This window comes from Neoarius graeffei, chromosome 1 (genome assembly GCF_027579695.1).
Source record: "Neoarius graeffei isolate fNeoGra1 chromosome 1, fNeoGra1.pri, whole genome shotgun sequence".
NCBI lineage: Eukaryota > Metazoa > Chordata > Actinopteri > Siluriformes > Ariidae > Neoarius > Neoarius graeffei.
Genome location: NC_083569.1, coordinates 96,181,378 through 96,199,330, shown reverse-complemented (window position 1 = coordinate 96,199,330; position 17,953 = coordinate 96,181,378). Strand labels below are relative to the sequence as shown.

Below are 17,953 nucleotides of genomic sequence, written 5' to 3'. Positions count from 1 at the left end.
CTGTGTCTATGTGTCAGCCCTGTGATGACCTGGCGACTTGTCCAGGGTGTACCCCGCCTTTTGCCCGTAGTCAGCTGGGATAGGCTCCAGCTTGCCTGCGACCCTGCAGAAGGATAAAGCGGCTAGAGATAATGAGATGAGATGAGATGTCAAGTTGCACAAACATTATGTGCAAAAAAAAAAATGTAATATGCTGTTAGAGGCAGGATGCAAGTGTACATCAGCAATGCAAAACTCATTGTCACTGTCCATAATGAATAGTAATAAGAGAGGAAGTCTCAATGCTCATCAAAAACAACCATTTGAATCAATCTGAGAAATTTTCTTGCATTTGAAAGCCCATCAAAGCTCTTCATAGGTAAGACAGAAAAGCTCCCCCTCTGCAAACATTAACTTGGAATATACAGTAAGTAGGGCTGTCGAAGTTAACGCGATAATAACGCATTAACGCGATCTCAATTTATCGCGATTAAAAAAAATAGTGCCATTAACGCAAATTCTAATTTGGCCCTGCGAGTCGCCCGTAGTTCATGTTGAGGCTTGTCGCGCGCTGCTTCAATAAGAGTAAGTGTGAGTGATGGAGAAAGGTCTGTTAAACGGGAAGTTTCATTTCAAAAGTTTCATTTCAAAAGTAGAGTGTGATTGAGTTGGTTTTGGTATGCACTTTGCAGTTCTAAAATACTTTTGTAAAGTGAGATTTCAGTATGCTGTAGCACTGTGATATGACACTAAATGTCTTTATTGAAGTCCAACTGCAATTTATTTTTGTTTGCACAGTACTGTGAAGTCCTATAGGCTGTGACTGAATACAACTCCAGCACAATTGAAGTTTTATTTCATTTTTATTTTCTTTTGTCACACATGTCTGAACTGAGACACAGTAGTATGTGACTACATGTTTTATATTTGAGACTACAGCTCCCTAATCCATCACACAAAACACAAAATTGGATTTTATGTTCAGTACTGCCTAGTATGTGAGTGAATAAACTCCCTTACCATTTTCTCTTGTCCCAGCAGTTTTTAATAAGTACCTTTAGCATAAAATGTGTTCACCATTTTAATTGTAACATTTCACTTTAAAAGCCTTATTCATTTACATAGATTTAAAAAAAAAGTGATTAATCACGATTAACTATATGAAATTCTGAGATTAATCGTGATTAATTTTTTTTAATCGTTTGACAGCCCTAAATATAAGTAAACTATGCTGATCCAAATACTCATGGATATTTAGCACAACACAAATACAACATGTTATATGCAATGTGTATGATAATGGTGTTCATTAAAAGTCAATGGGATCATTCTATTTGCATATTTATCAAGTCACAAATGAGCAAATGAACACATCCTTTAGTTTGTGTCATCAATTTACATACATGTTACCAGCTGGTGAGAAACAGGATTAACCAATCAGGATCATGCATTTTCCCCATTATTGTTTAGAAGCTCTCTCACTACACTGAGCTCAGGGATAATCAAGGTGACAGTCGATAAGGTCCCACTGTTTATTGCAGGAGGAGAAACAGAACAGTAGGCCTGGTTTATCAGATAAAATGTTTCCCCTATTACTATATTCCCTATATTACTATAATCTTATTTTTTTAATCTAATTTCATTGAAATTGCCATGAAGTTTATTGAATGTTATTAATGTTATTATGATTGGTTAATAATAGATCATGCCTTTAATAATTAAAATAGCGCATGTCATCACTGCTCCTGCTGCTGTCTGGCTTCCACCAAAATACCCTCTGTTGCGCGAGTCTGTTACCCAACATGCTCTTGTGTTTTGGTGGCTTCCGTAAGCATGAGCATGATGTGCAACAGAGTCTCACCACAAAAACAATGTTTGCCCTGTCATCAGGAGATTGTCAGTTTGAATCTCAAACTCACTGTTAGGCCACAGCCATCGATGGCCAGGAGGCCAAGGGAGCAAAATCGGTTCTGCTGTCAAAGAGGAAGCAGTGGCATACTCTCTCTACAGACAGGGAGGCGTGGCATACTCCTATCAGCAACAGCAGCCAATCATGGGTGTCTATCAGCTGATGCATACAGAGTAGAGTGGATCGCGCTTTGCTCTGAGTGTGTGATGCCACTCCCTGATATTACATGAGCTGCAGGTTGAACAGATGTAGTTACTTGGCTTCAAGTGCCTCAGAGGAAGCATGTGATAGCCTTCGCCCTCCCTGGTTGGTTGCTGTCATGTGATAGCAGAGAACTGCCTGATGAGTGGGAATTGGCCACCCAAAAAAAACCCCAAACATAACAATGAGCATTTATTCGCACTATTGGATGGGTTCCCTTTTAAATCTGGTTTAACTCTTGTCATGGAGTTTTTCCTCGTCACCTCTGACTTGCTCATTATGCAAGTTAAAAAGTTTAAAATGTTATATCTGGATTTGTATAAAGCTGCTTTGTGACAATGTCCATTGAACTGAATTGAGATTGTCGAGTATGTTTCCTCATCCCGCCCTGTAATTAATTCCTATGCTACTCATTAGGAGGTTATGATTATTTGTGTATAGTTCGCTCACCAGGTGACAAAGCTAGTTATGCAGACCTACAGCAACAAAAATATTACTTATCAGAGGAAACATCAGTGAAAACTGTCACCTGCTGCTTGAAAAGTTTTAACACAAAATATTACACAAAACAGTAAACTCATAGGGAGCGATTCTACCAGTTTACTCATCCCCTCAGGATATCGAGATGAACAAACTTACCTGACACAGACAGGCGAACAGGATTACTCTTTTCTGTGCTCTGTGGGCCATCTACACTCCGGTTTCCCATGCAGGTAAATGTAGCCTCATCATTCACCATAAAGGTGTATTCACTTGTCTTTATAGTCGAAATTTCAGCTCCATTCTTGAACCAGATGTAAGTCCACTTGTCTTCTCCCTCTATTTCACATTTAAGGGTGACATTCTCTCCTCTGAATACTTCTGTCCCACCAGGCTGCAGTGTGAGTGTGGCCTTTAGCGCTCCTGTAAGAACCCAAAAATGAAAGACGTCTCGGATTTACAGCCTTTGACACATTAGAAAGATTTATAACATTCCACTGGTCTCAAATTAAGAATGCATGCATCACTTGTTATTTTACTAATTTTGAGATATTTGTTTTAATCATCTATGAAATGAACAGGCCGAGTTTTACGTACATATTGAAGGCAAATTTAAAAAAAATTGCAATAAATGAAATGTAGATAAATCACCTGTTTGTGTCCAGTGGATGAATCCAGTCAGCACTAAAGTTCGGGAGAGAAACAGAAATGACAGTTTAATTAAGGGATAAAACAGTTGGGGTTTGCTGATGGAGGAAAATAATGAACAATAGGGCGGTGTGATGTGGCCCAGTGTGACGCAGGTGTACTGTTACCATCCCAAAGTAGATTATTTTCAATTACTGTACTCTCTGTCTTGGAGAGTTTAATTCCTCTTATACCAGACTAATTTACCAAGAATTAAAAGTTGAAGTTTATTAATGAATTGCATGCTGTACTTTTCAACTTTTTTAACCTTTCAGTTTAGTTCCTGTTACTGCTGATGCTATAGCTGCAATCAACAATTCTTCCTCTTTCACAGTATCTGCTTTTTTAACACTTGAAGTTTCAAAAAAAAAAAGTGTGAGCAAACTTTAATATAAACCTGTGATAAGCCTGCATTCATGTGTAGTGCAGAGCTGAAGTTTTATTTAAAACAATTCAAATCAGTCTGTGCCCGATAGACTCTAATGATCTTAAATCCCCCAATAGATTTATTCAAATCAGCATCTGTTCTGATCTGATGTTGAAGACGGTGCCATGTCTCGATGAATATAAATATCTCACATTTATAAACTCAGTCACTTGATTTCCTGTCTGCTTGGCACAGTCTCCTACCTGAGGCTAAGACCTGCAGAGTTTTACAAGAGCAACTTTCTGCACTTTACAGATGATAAAGTGCAGAAAATCTCTCCAAATAAATGCAGAATAAAGTATAAAATATAAAATCCTAAACTGACTCCCAGTGCATAACAGCAGTTAAAAATATCAGCTTTAAATGTTCTGCACAACTGAGACACACCAGGATGCAAGTGCTGAAAATAGTGTTTGTTTAATTATTATTTAATATTTGCCTTATAAAATAAATTGGGTCGGATTTAAACACACCAAAAAACATCAGAATGCCCTGTTCATGTGAAATTCAATATCAAACCTTAGCTACAGACAAATGAAATAATCACCCAGAACCTGATGACAGGACTCTCAGCCTGTTAATTCAAAACTTAATTCACCACCAATCAGTGTAATGAAGACACACAGAGAACATTTACTCACAGAGCATCACACAGAGTGGACGGAGCTCCATCCTCCCCTTCTGATGACTGACTGAATGACTGAGTGAACGTGTAGCATCTGGGTTAAACACTTGAAACTTCCTGTGTTCTTAAACACCAATTGGGGGGGGCATTATTTGGATAATTATTAAGATTTATTACATGCAACACATTTTCTCCATCTACACAATATTTTCACCACTCATGATGCACATTATGTGCATTATAGCAATGGTATAAGAAGTATCTCTCCACATGCCCAAATATAGTGGGGAATAAAACTAAGTACTGAAAGGGGAAGTGTACACACACACACACACACACACACACACACACACACACACACACACACAGAGAGAGAGAGAGATGTTGTGGTTTCTGTATTTCAGACTAAAAAGTCTTGCTGTTGCTGACAGTAATAACAGCAACTGATCAGCAGGAATAGGTCTTTATTGTCATTGTCACAAGTACAACAAAATTTAAAGTGCTCTCCAGTCAGTGCCTCATTCATTGAGTCTCTAAAATATAATTTAAGTTAAAAAGAATACATAGAAAACATTGTCAGCCCTGTGATGACCTGGCGACTTGTCCAGGGTGTACCCCGCCTCTCACCTGTAGTTGCTGGGATAGGCTCCAGCTTGCCTGCGACCCTGTAGAACAGGATAAAGTGGCTAGAGATAATGAGATGAGACATAGAAAACATGTAACAGTATTTGCAGCATACATGAACACACAGTCAAACACAGCCAGTCATTGCAAAAAAAAGACAGTACAGACACACAGTTGTCGTATGAACATACATCTACAGACATGCATACTTCCTGTCATTACGAACACACCCAGTCATCACAAAAAAGACAGTATGGACAGACAGTAACCATAGGAACATGCATCTGCAGACATGCATACTTTCTGTCATTACATCGGTCTGTTTCACAGTCAGGTTTTGTATTGTGCATTATTTAGCAGCATTGAGGGTTATTATTGCAGTTGGATAAAAAATGCGTCTGAGTCTATTTGTCCTTGTGTGTATTGGTCTGTACCGTCTGCCTGAAGGCGGCAATTCAAACAGGGAGTGACCGGGATGGTAGGTGTCTTATAATGTTCTGGGCTTTTTTGAGACAATGAGAACTGCGTAGTTCCTCCAGTGTGGGAAGAGGGCAGCCGACGATCTTTTGGGTGGTGTTGATGACCCTCTGGAGCGCTTTCCTCTGAGCCGCTGTGCAGCTGGTGTACCATACACACATGTAGTACAGTGGTGCTTGAAAGTTTGTGAACCCTTTAGAATTTTCTATATTTCTGCATAAATATGACCTAAAACATCATCAGATTTTCACACAAGTCCTAAAAAGAGATAAAGAGAACCAAGTTAAACAAATGAGACAAAAATATTATACTTGGTCATTTATTTATTGAAGAAAATGATCCAATATTACATATCTGTGAATGGCAAATGTATGTGAACCTTTGCTTTCAGTATCTGGTGTGACCCCCTTGTGCAGAAATAACTGCAACTAAACATTTCCGGTAACTGTTGATCAGTCCTGCACACCGGCTTGGAGGAATTTTAGCCCGTTCCTCCGTACAGAACAGCTTCAACTCTGGGATGTTGGTGGGTTTCCTCACATGAACTGCTCGCTTCAGGTCCTTCCACAACATTTCCATTGGATTAAGGTCAGGACTTTGACTTGGCCATTCCAAAACATTAACTTTATTCTTCTTTAACCATTCTTTGGTAGAATGACTTGTGTGCTCAGGGTCGTTGTCTTGCTGCATGACCCACCTTCTCTTGAGATTCAGTTCATGGACAGATGTCCTGACATTTTCCTTTAGAATTCGCTGGTATAATTCAGAATTCATTGTTCCATCAATGATGGCAAGCCATCCTGGCCCAGATGCAGCAAAACAGGCCCAAGCCATGACACTACCACCACCATATTTCACAGATGGGATAAGGTTCTTATGCTGGATTGCAGTGTTTTCCTTTCTCCAAACATAACGCTTCTCATTTAAACCAAAAAGTTCTATTTTGGTCTCATCTGTCCACAAAACATTTTTCCAATAGCCTTCTGGCTTGTCCACGTGATCTTTAGCAAACTGCAGATGAGCAGCAATGTTCTTTTTGGAGAGCAGTGGCTTTCTCCTTGCAACCCTGTTATGCACACCATTGTTGTTCAGTGTTCTCCTGATGGTGGACTCATGAACATTAATATTAGCCAATGTGAGAGAGGCCTTCAGTTGCTTAGAAGTTACCCTGGGGTCCTTTGTGACCTCGCCGACTATTACGTGCCTTGCTCTTGGAGTGATCTTTGTTGGTCGACCACTCCTGGGGAGGATAACAATGATCTTGAGTGTCCTCCATTTGTACACAATCTGTCTGACTGTGGATTGGTGGAGTCCAAACTCTTTTGAGATGGTTTTGTAACCTTTTCCATCCTGATGAGCATCAACAATGCTTTTTCTGAGGTCCTCAGAAATCTCCTTTGTCCGTGCCATGATACACTTCCACAAACATGTGCTGTGAAGATCAGACTTTGATAGATCCCTGTTCTTTAAATAAAACAGGGTGCCCACTCACACCTGATTGTCATCCCATTGATTGAAAACACCTGACTCTAATTTCACCTTCAAATTAACTGCTAATCCTAGAGGTTCACATACTTTTGCCACTCACAGATATGTAATATCGGATCATTTCCTTAATAAAAAAAATGACCAAGTATAATATTTTTGTCTCATTTGTTTAACTGGGTTCTCTTTATCTACTTTTAGGACTTGTGTGAAAATCTGATGATGTTTTAGGTCATATTTATGCAGAAATATAGAAAATTCTGAAGGGTTCACAAACTTTCAAGCACCACTGTATGTTAGTATGTTCTCAATGGAGACATGGTAGAAGGATACCAGCAGTCTTTGTGTGATGTTGTTCCTCTGAGTATTCTCAGGAAATACAGTCTCTGCAGGGCCTTTTTCAGCAGCTCAGAGGTGTTCACGCTCCAGGATAGGCTCTCCTCGATGTGGACTCCCAGGAATTGGAAGTCTGCCACCCTCTCCACACAGTCCCCGTTGATGATTAGTGGTGGTACCTCTGTTTTCTTTCTCCTGAAGTCTATGATGAGTTCTTTGGTCTTTGAGGTGTTGTTGGTTCTATACCACGTTGACAGCCGCTCCACCTCATCTCTGTAGGCACACTCGTCCCCCCCCGGGGATAAGCCCCACCACTGTGGTGTCATCCGCAAACTTCACCATGGTGTTGCCGTGATGGACAGGGGAGCAGTCGTGTGTGTAGAGGTTGTAGAGCAAGGGACTCAGCACACAGCCCTGGGGGGAGCCGGTACTGAGGCTTAGGGCCATGGATGTGTAGTGGCCCACTCTAACCCTCTGTCTGCGATCAGAGAGGAAGCTATTGATCCACATGCAGATAGTGTGTGGAAGCCTCAGGTCCACCAATCGGGGGGGCATTATTCGGATTATGAGGATAATTATTAGGATTCATTACATGCAACACATTTTCTCCATCAACACAATATTTTCACCACTCATGATGTGCATTATGTGCATTATAGCAATGGTATAAGAAGTATCTCTCCACATACCCAAATATAGTGGGGGAATAAAACAATAAGTACTGAAAGGGGAAGTACACACACACACGTGCACACAGAGAGAGAGAGAGAGAGAGAGAGAGAGAGAGAGAGCTGTTGTGGTTTCTGTACTTCAGACTAAAAAGTCTTGGTGTTGCTGTCAGTAATAACAGCAACTGGTCAGCAGTAAGGAACATTTAGGTGTGATGTGTTTTTTGAGCCTAAAGTTTAAGCAGATCATCAGTGTTACTGTTAGAGCTGTGAATAAAAGGCCTGAAATGAGTGATGTGAATTATTAACTTTCTCCAAAGGAGCAAATATATCGTTTCATTCACAGTCTGATGGTGTGAATGTTGCTGTCAGACAGGACACAAGTGAATAAACTCAGTGTGTCCTTAATTCAGGGCAAACCAATGATCTTCACCATAATTAAAAACAGAGGTCAGAGTACAGGAAGACAATATCAAAGTAAGCAGATCCATATTCCAAATAAAAAGGCAGGTACAACACACAAAAACAGATTTTCACAGAAACAGGGAACTAAGGCTCACTATTGCACTAGTAAAGCACTAGTGGCACTGAACCTCCACTGAGTCTCAGGATTTTCCTCCTTTTTGCATCTTGATTACTGTTAACAATTTTCACTCAACTATCAAATAAAATATCCAGGTCAGGGAGCACAGCACTGGACTCAAAGCTTTTGTCTTGCTGGGCTTCAGTTTCTCATTAATTCTACAGTGGATATAAAAAGTATACACACCTTGTTAAAATGATAAGTTTTTCTAATTAAAAAAAAAAACGGATATCCACCGACCTGTCAACTTGTTTGTACATTATTATTGCTGAATCGGTAAACACATTTCAATAGAGAAGGCTCTTCAATTGTCTCGCTCAATAGAAAGGTACACAAAAGAAAGACCGGATTTTCTAAAGCATGATATCGTGATAAAATCTTGTTCACATGACATGAGGTATGTATATAAGCAGAAAAGGTCTCATACACACCAGCAAGCATTGCGAGAGTACAAAATGGCGGCGCCCTGTCGCCGAACGTAAACAAGCCGCGCGATCGCAAAACCTAATTTCTATGAAACGGAACGTAAAAATCCGAAAAATAAATTTCTCCATTCGGAAAACCGGAGATTTTCAAGAGTTTTGTCAAATATCCGGATTTCCGAGTAAATCTGGAAGACTTTCATCTATAGTTGTTGTATGTTCATGTTAAGAAGTAATGACATGCAAAATATGATATTTAGCCGTAAGTACCGATGAAGTGCATAGTTTTGTAATCTAGTCTTGCTAATCGCTTTGCACACATGTGTGCAGGCTGTTTTTTATTTTTACCCGCTCTCCGAGTGCTGTGCATCATTGTGGATTCCACTGTTGTCGCTGCCACGTGATCCTCCGTCTTCCATGGACTGATAGGTTCCCGTCAAGGGAGTGGTAGGAATGGACCATTGTGAACTGTCTTTGAATCGGAACAAGGAACTATTTTTTTCTACACACACACACACACACACACCTTTTTTTCGACTCAACTCTTTTCACACATTTTTTTGCGATCTCAAATCTTAAGGACTTTTACATGTTTTTTTCCCTTTAGGGTTGTTGGATCCAACATAGGCTTGTTGGGTTAATGATCGACACTGATATTTCATATTATACTGTGTCTGTTTTACATGGTTGTACAGACGTTTCATGATCTACATTGATATTTCATAATATTACTGCACTTGTTTTAGAGTTAAAGTGAACTTTAAAGATCTGCTTTGATGTTTCATATTATACAGTACCTGTTTACAGGGATTTATTGAAGGTACATAATACACACTGACAGTTCAAACCACATGATTTCAGTTTAGTTAACAGTTTTACATTACACAACACCCACTTTTATTTTATACACACTGAACTGAGATGTATTGACCTGCATTTTACATTTATAATACAGAACCCTTTTTTCTATATAACCTGATTGGTGTGCATGTGTTATTGTGGGTTGGAACGGCATAATACATTAATTAGTATTCACTCCCGCAGTCCTCCTGTGCGAACCTTCGGCAAGGCAAGGCAAGGCAAGGCAAGTTTATTTATATAGCACATTTCATACACAATGGCAGTTCAATGTGCTTTACAGAAGCAAAAACAAAAACAGTAAACAATAGAGAAATAAAATTACATAAAATAATTTTATTTTTAATCTAAAACAATTAATTAAAAGAATTAAAAGAAAATAATAAGAATTAAACAATAGTAGAAATAAAATAATAAAATGCCAAAAAGAAAAAAGGAGAAAAAGAAAAAGAAACCAGCGGAATAAAATAGAATAAAATTAAAGTAAATTTAAAACATGCAGAGAAAGTAAAGATTATAAAAAAAAGTAAAAATATTAATTATTTAACAGAAAGCATCTGAAAACAGCTTGGTCTTTAGTCTAGATTTGAAGCTGCCAACAGCAGGAGCATTTTTAATGTCCTCTGGCAGTTGGTTCCATAGCTGCACTGCATAGTAGCTAAAAGCTGCTTCACCACACTTTGTTTTAACAACAGGTTTTAACAGTAAATTTTTCTGCTGCGATCTGGTAGATCTGATTGGGTTCGGCCGCTGCAACATATCAGAGAGGTAATTGGGCCCTGTACCATTTAGAGATTTGTACACCAGCAGCAATGCTTTAAAGTCAATTCTGTAGCTTATTGGAAGCCAGTGAAGGGACCTTAGAATTGGAGTAATGTGCTCTGTTCTTTTTGTTCGTGTGAGAACCCGAGCCGCTGCATTTTGAACCAGCTGAAGTCGTTTGATGGTCTTTTTTGGCAGGCCTGTGAAAAGGCCATTGCAGTAATCAACCCTACTAGAGATGAAGGCATGTATCAGTTTTTCCAGATCATTTTTTGACATAAGTCCTCTTAGTTTGGAAATGTTTTTTAGGTGATAAAGTGCCGTTTTAGGCATTTAACCTTAGGATAAGGCAAGTAGACCTGACTATTAGATAGAGCTTGGCGATAAATCGATTTTATCGATTAATTCGAATTTACAGTTAAGGACGATGTGTTTTTATGAAAATCGGTTTTCTCGCAGTTTTAACTTCCGCCACCGACGCTCCCCTCTGCGCATGTGCAGAACGGATCGGGCACTGACGCTATCGCCCTCCTCCCGCGCGCTTGCTGTAGACACGCAAACAGCAGGCAGCGATTGGAGGAAAGCCGGAACTTGTGCCCAAGAAAGGAGTAACTTCCGCCGTGATCTGGAATTGGCTCGGTTTTGCGGCATCGGACGCAGACCAAACAAGTCCTCGTTGTAAGGTGTGTCTGAAAACGGTCGCTTCCAAAGGAAGCAGCGCGACGAATTTATTCCAACCCCTTAACCAGAAGCGCGGAGCGGAGCGGGAGAAGCGCTGCTCCCAGCGGAATCAACACAGCCGCAGCACGAGCGCGCCATCCACAGCACAGCGAGCGGCCGCCCCGGACACATTTCCCCCCGCGCGCCTGAGGATCAGAATGCGGCGCGGCGGAAGCAGTCACACATGCTATCGCGATGTTTATTGCAAAAGACATGGTGCCCATACATACGGTGGAAAAGTCGGGATTTTTTCCCCTATTTTTGTCAGTTTTATCGAAAAGGACAATTTTATTTATTATTTATTTTTATTTTTTTCGTGCGCTCTGATTGGCTGGCGAGCGGGTCTGTATCCTACAGTACGGACCCCGGTTACGGACCTCTGACGACTCGCAACAAGAAACCTTTATCTTTTTTTTTAATATAAGATTTATTTATAAGATTATCAAAAATCTTAAATTTTTGCTGGCACTTCTCAGTATAATAGCATTAATTTTACAGCATGGATAGCAATAATGAGTATTCACAGCGAAAGCGAGTTTTACTCCCCTGAGGAAGAAGAAATAAAATAAAACATTCAGGAGAAAGCTAAAACCTCTAATTTGCTAACACCGAGCAAAAACATGGCTGAATCCTGAATGACTCCTATTTGTATAAATAGGGAACTACATAGGCGGCAAAATGTAGTTTATTTCCTGCCATGGAAGTGCACTTGTATAGTGAGGAGGAAGCCATTTGCATTACAACCGTGAATGAGGATTCAAAATGGCGGCTCGGCTCGGTTTCCCCTTTCGGGCGCTCTCGTTTTCTGTTAGAATTTGGTAAAGAAAAAAAATAAACATATTATTTACCAGCTTAAGGTCGGTCCGTATGATGAAATACTGTGACCTCGGCCTTGAATACTGACCCCATTTCACAATACAGACCTCCCAGCTGGTAAATAACAATATACATATAGTTTTTGAGGGAGCGTTTTTTATTTATTTTTTTAAGTTTGAGGGTGCATTGTGTCAGTGCCAGTTTGAAACTAAGCTATGTTGGAGAAAGCTTTCTAAAAGTTACTGTATGTTCTCACTGTTTACAATGGCATGGTCTGCCATCTCATCTACAAGCTTGTTTTTTGGCTTCTTTTGGGTTTCTGGTTGCACTTTAACCCCAAAGGGGAAATTTAAGTGAAAACAAAATAAAGGTAAAACTTGTTTTGAATCATTTCTTTGTCATCTGTAGTTTGATTTTTAGGGGGGAATTGATTAAAATCGAAAATGGAATTTTTTTGTGAGAACTTTTTTTTTTTAGGCCATATCGCCCAGCTCTACTATGAGAGATTTATTAGATAGCAGAGTCTACCGAGGTCGGCAGAGTTACAGGATTCATTGAGAAGCTAATCTAGCGTTACATTCCTCAAGGACAGTTTGCTCGCGAGCAGCCGGTCACTGCACTGCAACCGCACGTGCTAATTGATATGGGAGCCGAACAAACGTGCTTGCTGTTTCGCGACCACGCCCCCAGAGCAAATATTCATGAGCGAATGTTGTGTGGTGTTTCGCCCAGTGGAAACCTACAGTAACCATTTGTGTACTGCGCAGGGAGCGGGGGTTTTCTTCAATCAGAAATATTGGTAGGGACATATCAGCCATCGTTTGATATTGGTAGGGACACGTCCATACCCAATTCTGCTCCTATGACCTGTACAATTCAATTGAAAAACAAACAAATCTGTTCTGGGGGGAAAAACAGCTCATCTCATTATCTGTAACCGCTTTATCCTGTTCTACAGGGTCACAGGCAAGCTGGAGCCTATCCCAGCTGACTACGGGCAAAAGGCGGGGTACACCCTGGACAAGTCGCCAGGTCATCACAGGGCTGACACACAGACAACCATTCACACTCTCATTCACACCTACGGTCAATTTAGAGTCACCAGTTAACCTAACCTGCATGTCTTTGGACTGTGAGGGAAACCGGAGCACCCGGAGGAAACCCACGCGGACATGGGGAGAACATGCAAACTCCACACAGAAAGGCCCTCGCCGGCCACGGGGCTCGAACCCGGACCTTCTTGCTGTCAGGCGACAGCACTAACCACTATACCACCGTGCCGCTGGAGAAAAACATAAAAAAAAAAAGAAAAAAATGTACAATCAGCTGGTTGCATAAGTGTGCACACCCTTAAACTAATACTTTGTTGAAGCACCTTTTGATTTAATTACAGCATTCAGTCTTTTTGGGTAGGAGTCGATCAGCCTGCCAAGTTCAAAGTGTTAATTGTCAGATACACAGTAAGGACATGTCCTCTTGCACAATGAAATTCTTAGTTTGCTTTCCACCATGAATGCCAATTACAAATAAATAAATAGGTGCAAGAAGTAATACAAAGTAAAGGCAATATAGTGCAAAAATAAAAGCAAAGCAACAAAAACACCCAGTATGGTACAAAATAAAGGTAAATGTAGTGCAAAATAGGTAGTGTAATCCAAAAATAAGGCAATGATCAGACGTAGCAGCAGAAGGCAAGTAATGTGTAAACAAATGCCACATCTAGACTTGGCAATATTTGCCCACTCTTCCTTGCAAAAGTGCCCCAAATCTGTCAGATTGCGAGGGCATCTCTTGTGCACAGCCCTCTTCAGTTCACCCCACAGATTTTCAATTGGATTTAGGTCTGGGCTCTGGCTGGGCCATTCCAAAATTTTTCTTCTGGTAAAGCCATTCTTTTGTTGATTTCGATGTATGCTTGGAGTCATTGTCATGCTGAAAGATGAAATTCCTCTTCATCTTTCTATCAGACACCTGAAGGTTTTGGGCCAAAATTGACTGGTATTTAGAACTGTTCATAATTCTCTCCACCTTGACTCAAGCCCCTGTTCCAGCTGAAGAAAAACAACCCCAAAACATGATGCTTCCACCACCATGCTTCATCGTGGGTATGGTGTTCTTTTGGTGAGGCACAGTGTTGTTTTTGCACCAAATATACCCTTTTGGAATTGTGGCCCAAAAGTTCAACCTTGGTTTCATCAGACTATAACACATTTTCCCACATGTTTTGGGGAGAGTTGATGTATTTTTTTTTTTGCAAAATTTAGCCGGGCCTGGATGTTTTTCTTTGTAAGAAAAGGCTTCCATTTTGTGACCCTACCCCATAGTCCAGACATATAGAGAATACGGGAGATTGTCACATGTAGTACACAACCAGTACTTGCCAGAAATTCCTGCAGCTCCTTCAGTGTTGCTGTAGGCCTCTTGGCAGCCTCCCTGACCAGTTTTCATCTTGTCTTTTCATCAATTTTAGAGGGACATCCAGTTCTCGGTAATGTCACTGTTGTCCCATGTTTTCTCCACTTCTTGATGACTGTCTTCACTGTGCTCCATGGTATATCTAATGCCGTGGAAATTTTTTTGTACCCATCTCCAGACTAATACTTTTCAACAATGAGATCCCTCTGATGCTTTGTAAGCTCTCTGCGAACCCTGGCTTTTGCTGGAGGATGCAACGGAGTAAATGTCACGAAAATCCTACTGGGACAGCTGAACTTTATTTGGGGTTAATCAGAGTCATTTTAATTGATGGCAGGTGTGAACCCAAAAAGACTGAATACTGTAATTAAATCAAAAGGTGCTGCAACAAAGTATTAGTTTAAGGGTGTGCACACTTATGCAACCAGCTTATTGTTTGTTTTTTTATTTTTAAAATGTTTTCCCCTGAAGAGATTTGTTTATTAAAGGTAGGAAAAGTTTTGAAATTATTTATTGTGGTCTCATTTTTTTTACATCAGTAAAACCTATCATTTTAACAGGGTGTGTTGACTTTTTATATCCACTGTACTTATTGCCTCACTGTAAAAAAAAATCTGTTTTTACGGGAAAAAACTGGCAGCTGTGGTTGCCAGAATAATAATGTAAAAAATGCAACAGAGTGTAAAACACATTACAGAGCAACCTGTAAATTTTAAAATTTAAAACCATTATCCTTTACAAAATAATATTATAAAAATTACATGCTAAACTGGTAAATTCAACATCCCTTTTCAGCTAAATTAGCATGACTATGCCTTTATTAAAGCCATTTTGTCCTGTACAATTTACATGCGGTGGTTGCTTATTTTACATCTAATCCCATTCAATTTCACTGAAAAAAATCAGACACAAGGCATTATTAAACGGTAAAAGGCTCATTATAAGACAGTAATTTTGCTGAATTTTTCTGCTTATTTTATTAAAAGGTTGTTTCATGTAATATATTTTGTAGTATTAATAGCAATGTTTTGCAGTGAAATTAAGATCTACATGCTATCGTTGAATTCTTTAAGGAATGTCTTCATTAAATGAGCATTAAATATAGACAGACTCATGGACACACCAAGACTCACAAACAGACTCACAGGCAAACACACCAACACAAACTCTGACACAATGCCAAACAAAGATTTTCATTTGTAACATTTACTGTTAAAACAAAAGAACTAAGCCACCTCAAGAAAACTGTGACTGGGACAGATAAAATGTTTATTTTTTCCTATACATTAACATTAAAAGGTAGATTGAACGCTTCTATATTTGATGGTTACTTTTAAACTGCACTTTCTTTTTATGTTTGACTTTTACCATAAATGTGAAGAGAACTGTAACCTGTGGTATGCAGCAACTTTTAAAAAACAAATACAATGCCAACTTGCAAGGGCGGCTGGTGCATAAGGGCGATTGGGCGACGCACTCCCAAAACGAAAAAAAAAGTTTTTTTTCTTTTTTTTTAAAACAAACTTTCACCAGCGCTGCTCTAGGCCGTTTTAATCCGTCTCTGGGTATCTGTCCAATCAGGGTGGTCTTGCTTCTAGAGTACCGCCCCTTTTGGAGCGATTTCAGTCACGCTGAAAATCGCCCAAGAGTTCACTGATAGAGTCCCATGTTAATATATATTTTTTTCTCCTTACTGACACTTCAATGCAATCTCTATGGGTTCCGGGGGTGCTTGCACTAATGTGCTTACGTCACTGTGCAGCGTGGCAAAGTTGCGTTCCATAGACATATAGACGCCGCTTTCTGCGTAGAATCATACGTCATCCTCGCCGCCATATTGGATGTGACAAAGTGGAGATTCTTCAACCATCTCTGGTATAGTGTCTAGACAGTAGCCGAGAATAAAGATGCCTCATTCATGTGCTGCGTTTAACTGTACCAACAGGTTTACCGTCCAAACGAGATCACATGGGATTACCTTTCACAGGTGAGACTGGAAAAATACTTTTCAATACTGTTCCTTCAGTCTTCAGTTTCCCAGCTCATCTCCACCGGGTAGGTGTAGAGTTATAAGCAGTGAGAATTAGATAATACAGTGCCACACTATGATGAACGTTTTTGAACGTATGATGAACGTTTTTAACCTTTCTGAATGTGAAGGAATCAGTGATGTATTTTGTTTTGGTATGACGTTAGAACCTGGCCGAACTCAGTTTGGCGGTCATTCAGCTCACTTTATTCAATGAGAGTAGGTCTGTGTGGTGACTCAATAAATAAAACAGTAATTTTTTATTTTCATTCACTATTTCCAGTTTTTCCACTATTTCCATCATTTATCATATTCAGTCTTGTAGGTTGTTTATTTTGGCCTCAGGTTTTGGTAGCTTGCTACGGTATGCTGACTGATTAGCTTACCTGAGCTATCTATCGCGTATCTGTCGCTAGTTTGCAGTGTACAGGGTATTTCGCACACTATTTATAACCATCACATTAAAAGTTATGTGATGTTTTGATGCCTGTTTGTTTCCCAAATATATGTGTGTGTCTTAATGGGTGAATAAAAGGCATCGAGTTAAATATTATTGTAGAAAGGGGCTTTATGAAGTTCAGTCTATTTACTTGCATTGGTTTACGGGGAAGATTTGCCACATCAAATATGGCGGACACTCTGACGTATCCCAGCAACGGGGCCACCAGCTCAATGCGGCGTCTATGTTTATATGTCTATGTTGCGTTCGATCTGCTCAGTTTCTGAGGTGAGATGGATGCGGAAAGCAATTCAGTGCGGTCCTTAAAAGAAGTTCCATTTAGTCAGCGATCAAATCGAGCTAAATTGGCAACAAAACAAGCTGGACTCCCCTCGACCAAATCTAAACATAAAACAAATTTCGACAAGGGGGGAAATCAAATACTCGAGGTTTTACTTCAACATGGTCCCAGCGCAAATCCTGGCGAGCTGGCTGCAAGGACGCCTCAGCGGTTTTCTGCTCCCCCTGCTTACTTTCCCACCCTGGAGGTGCCTCCACGGACAACACTGCTTGGACGGTCACTGGAGTTTCGGACATGCATCATTTGTCGGAGAAAATAAAAAAAAAAACATGAGTCATCAAAGATTCACATGGGCAGCTGCCTGAAGTTTTCGGCTTTTGGGAGAGTGAACATCGCTACACAACTGGATGAGGGCTACAGGCTAGCAGTTCACCACCACAATGATGAGGTGAGCAAGAACGGGCACATATTAAACCGGCTCACCCAATGCGTGAGATTTTGTGGAGTGTTCGAGTTAGCTCTACGAGGCAAAGATGAAACTGAGGGCTCCAGTCACCGTGGTGTTTTTCTGGGTTTGGTTGACTATTGACTTGCTACCTAGGTCAATTTACTTCAGTCCTGTGGACATTTATGGTCCGTGTAGACATAACGGGGGAAAATTGCCCCCCCTGAAAAAAAATTCAGGAGCCGCCACTGCCAACTTGTCATTT

General features: G+C 40.2%; 1 protein-coding gene across 1 annotated transcript in view; it reads right to left on the bottom strand.

Moving 5' to 3' along the window:
• LOC132885533 (titin-like) overlaps positions 1-17,953 on the bottom strand; it is a 978,782-nt gene that overhangs the window by 800,296 nt on the left and 160,533 nt on the right. Inside the window, 1 exon segment of the mRNA XM_060920287.1 lies at positions 2,729-2,992. Within this exon segment, the coding sequence (XP_060776270.1) occupies positions 2,729-2,992 (264 nt within the window).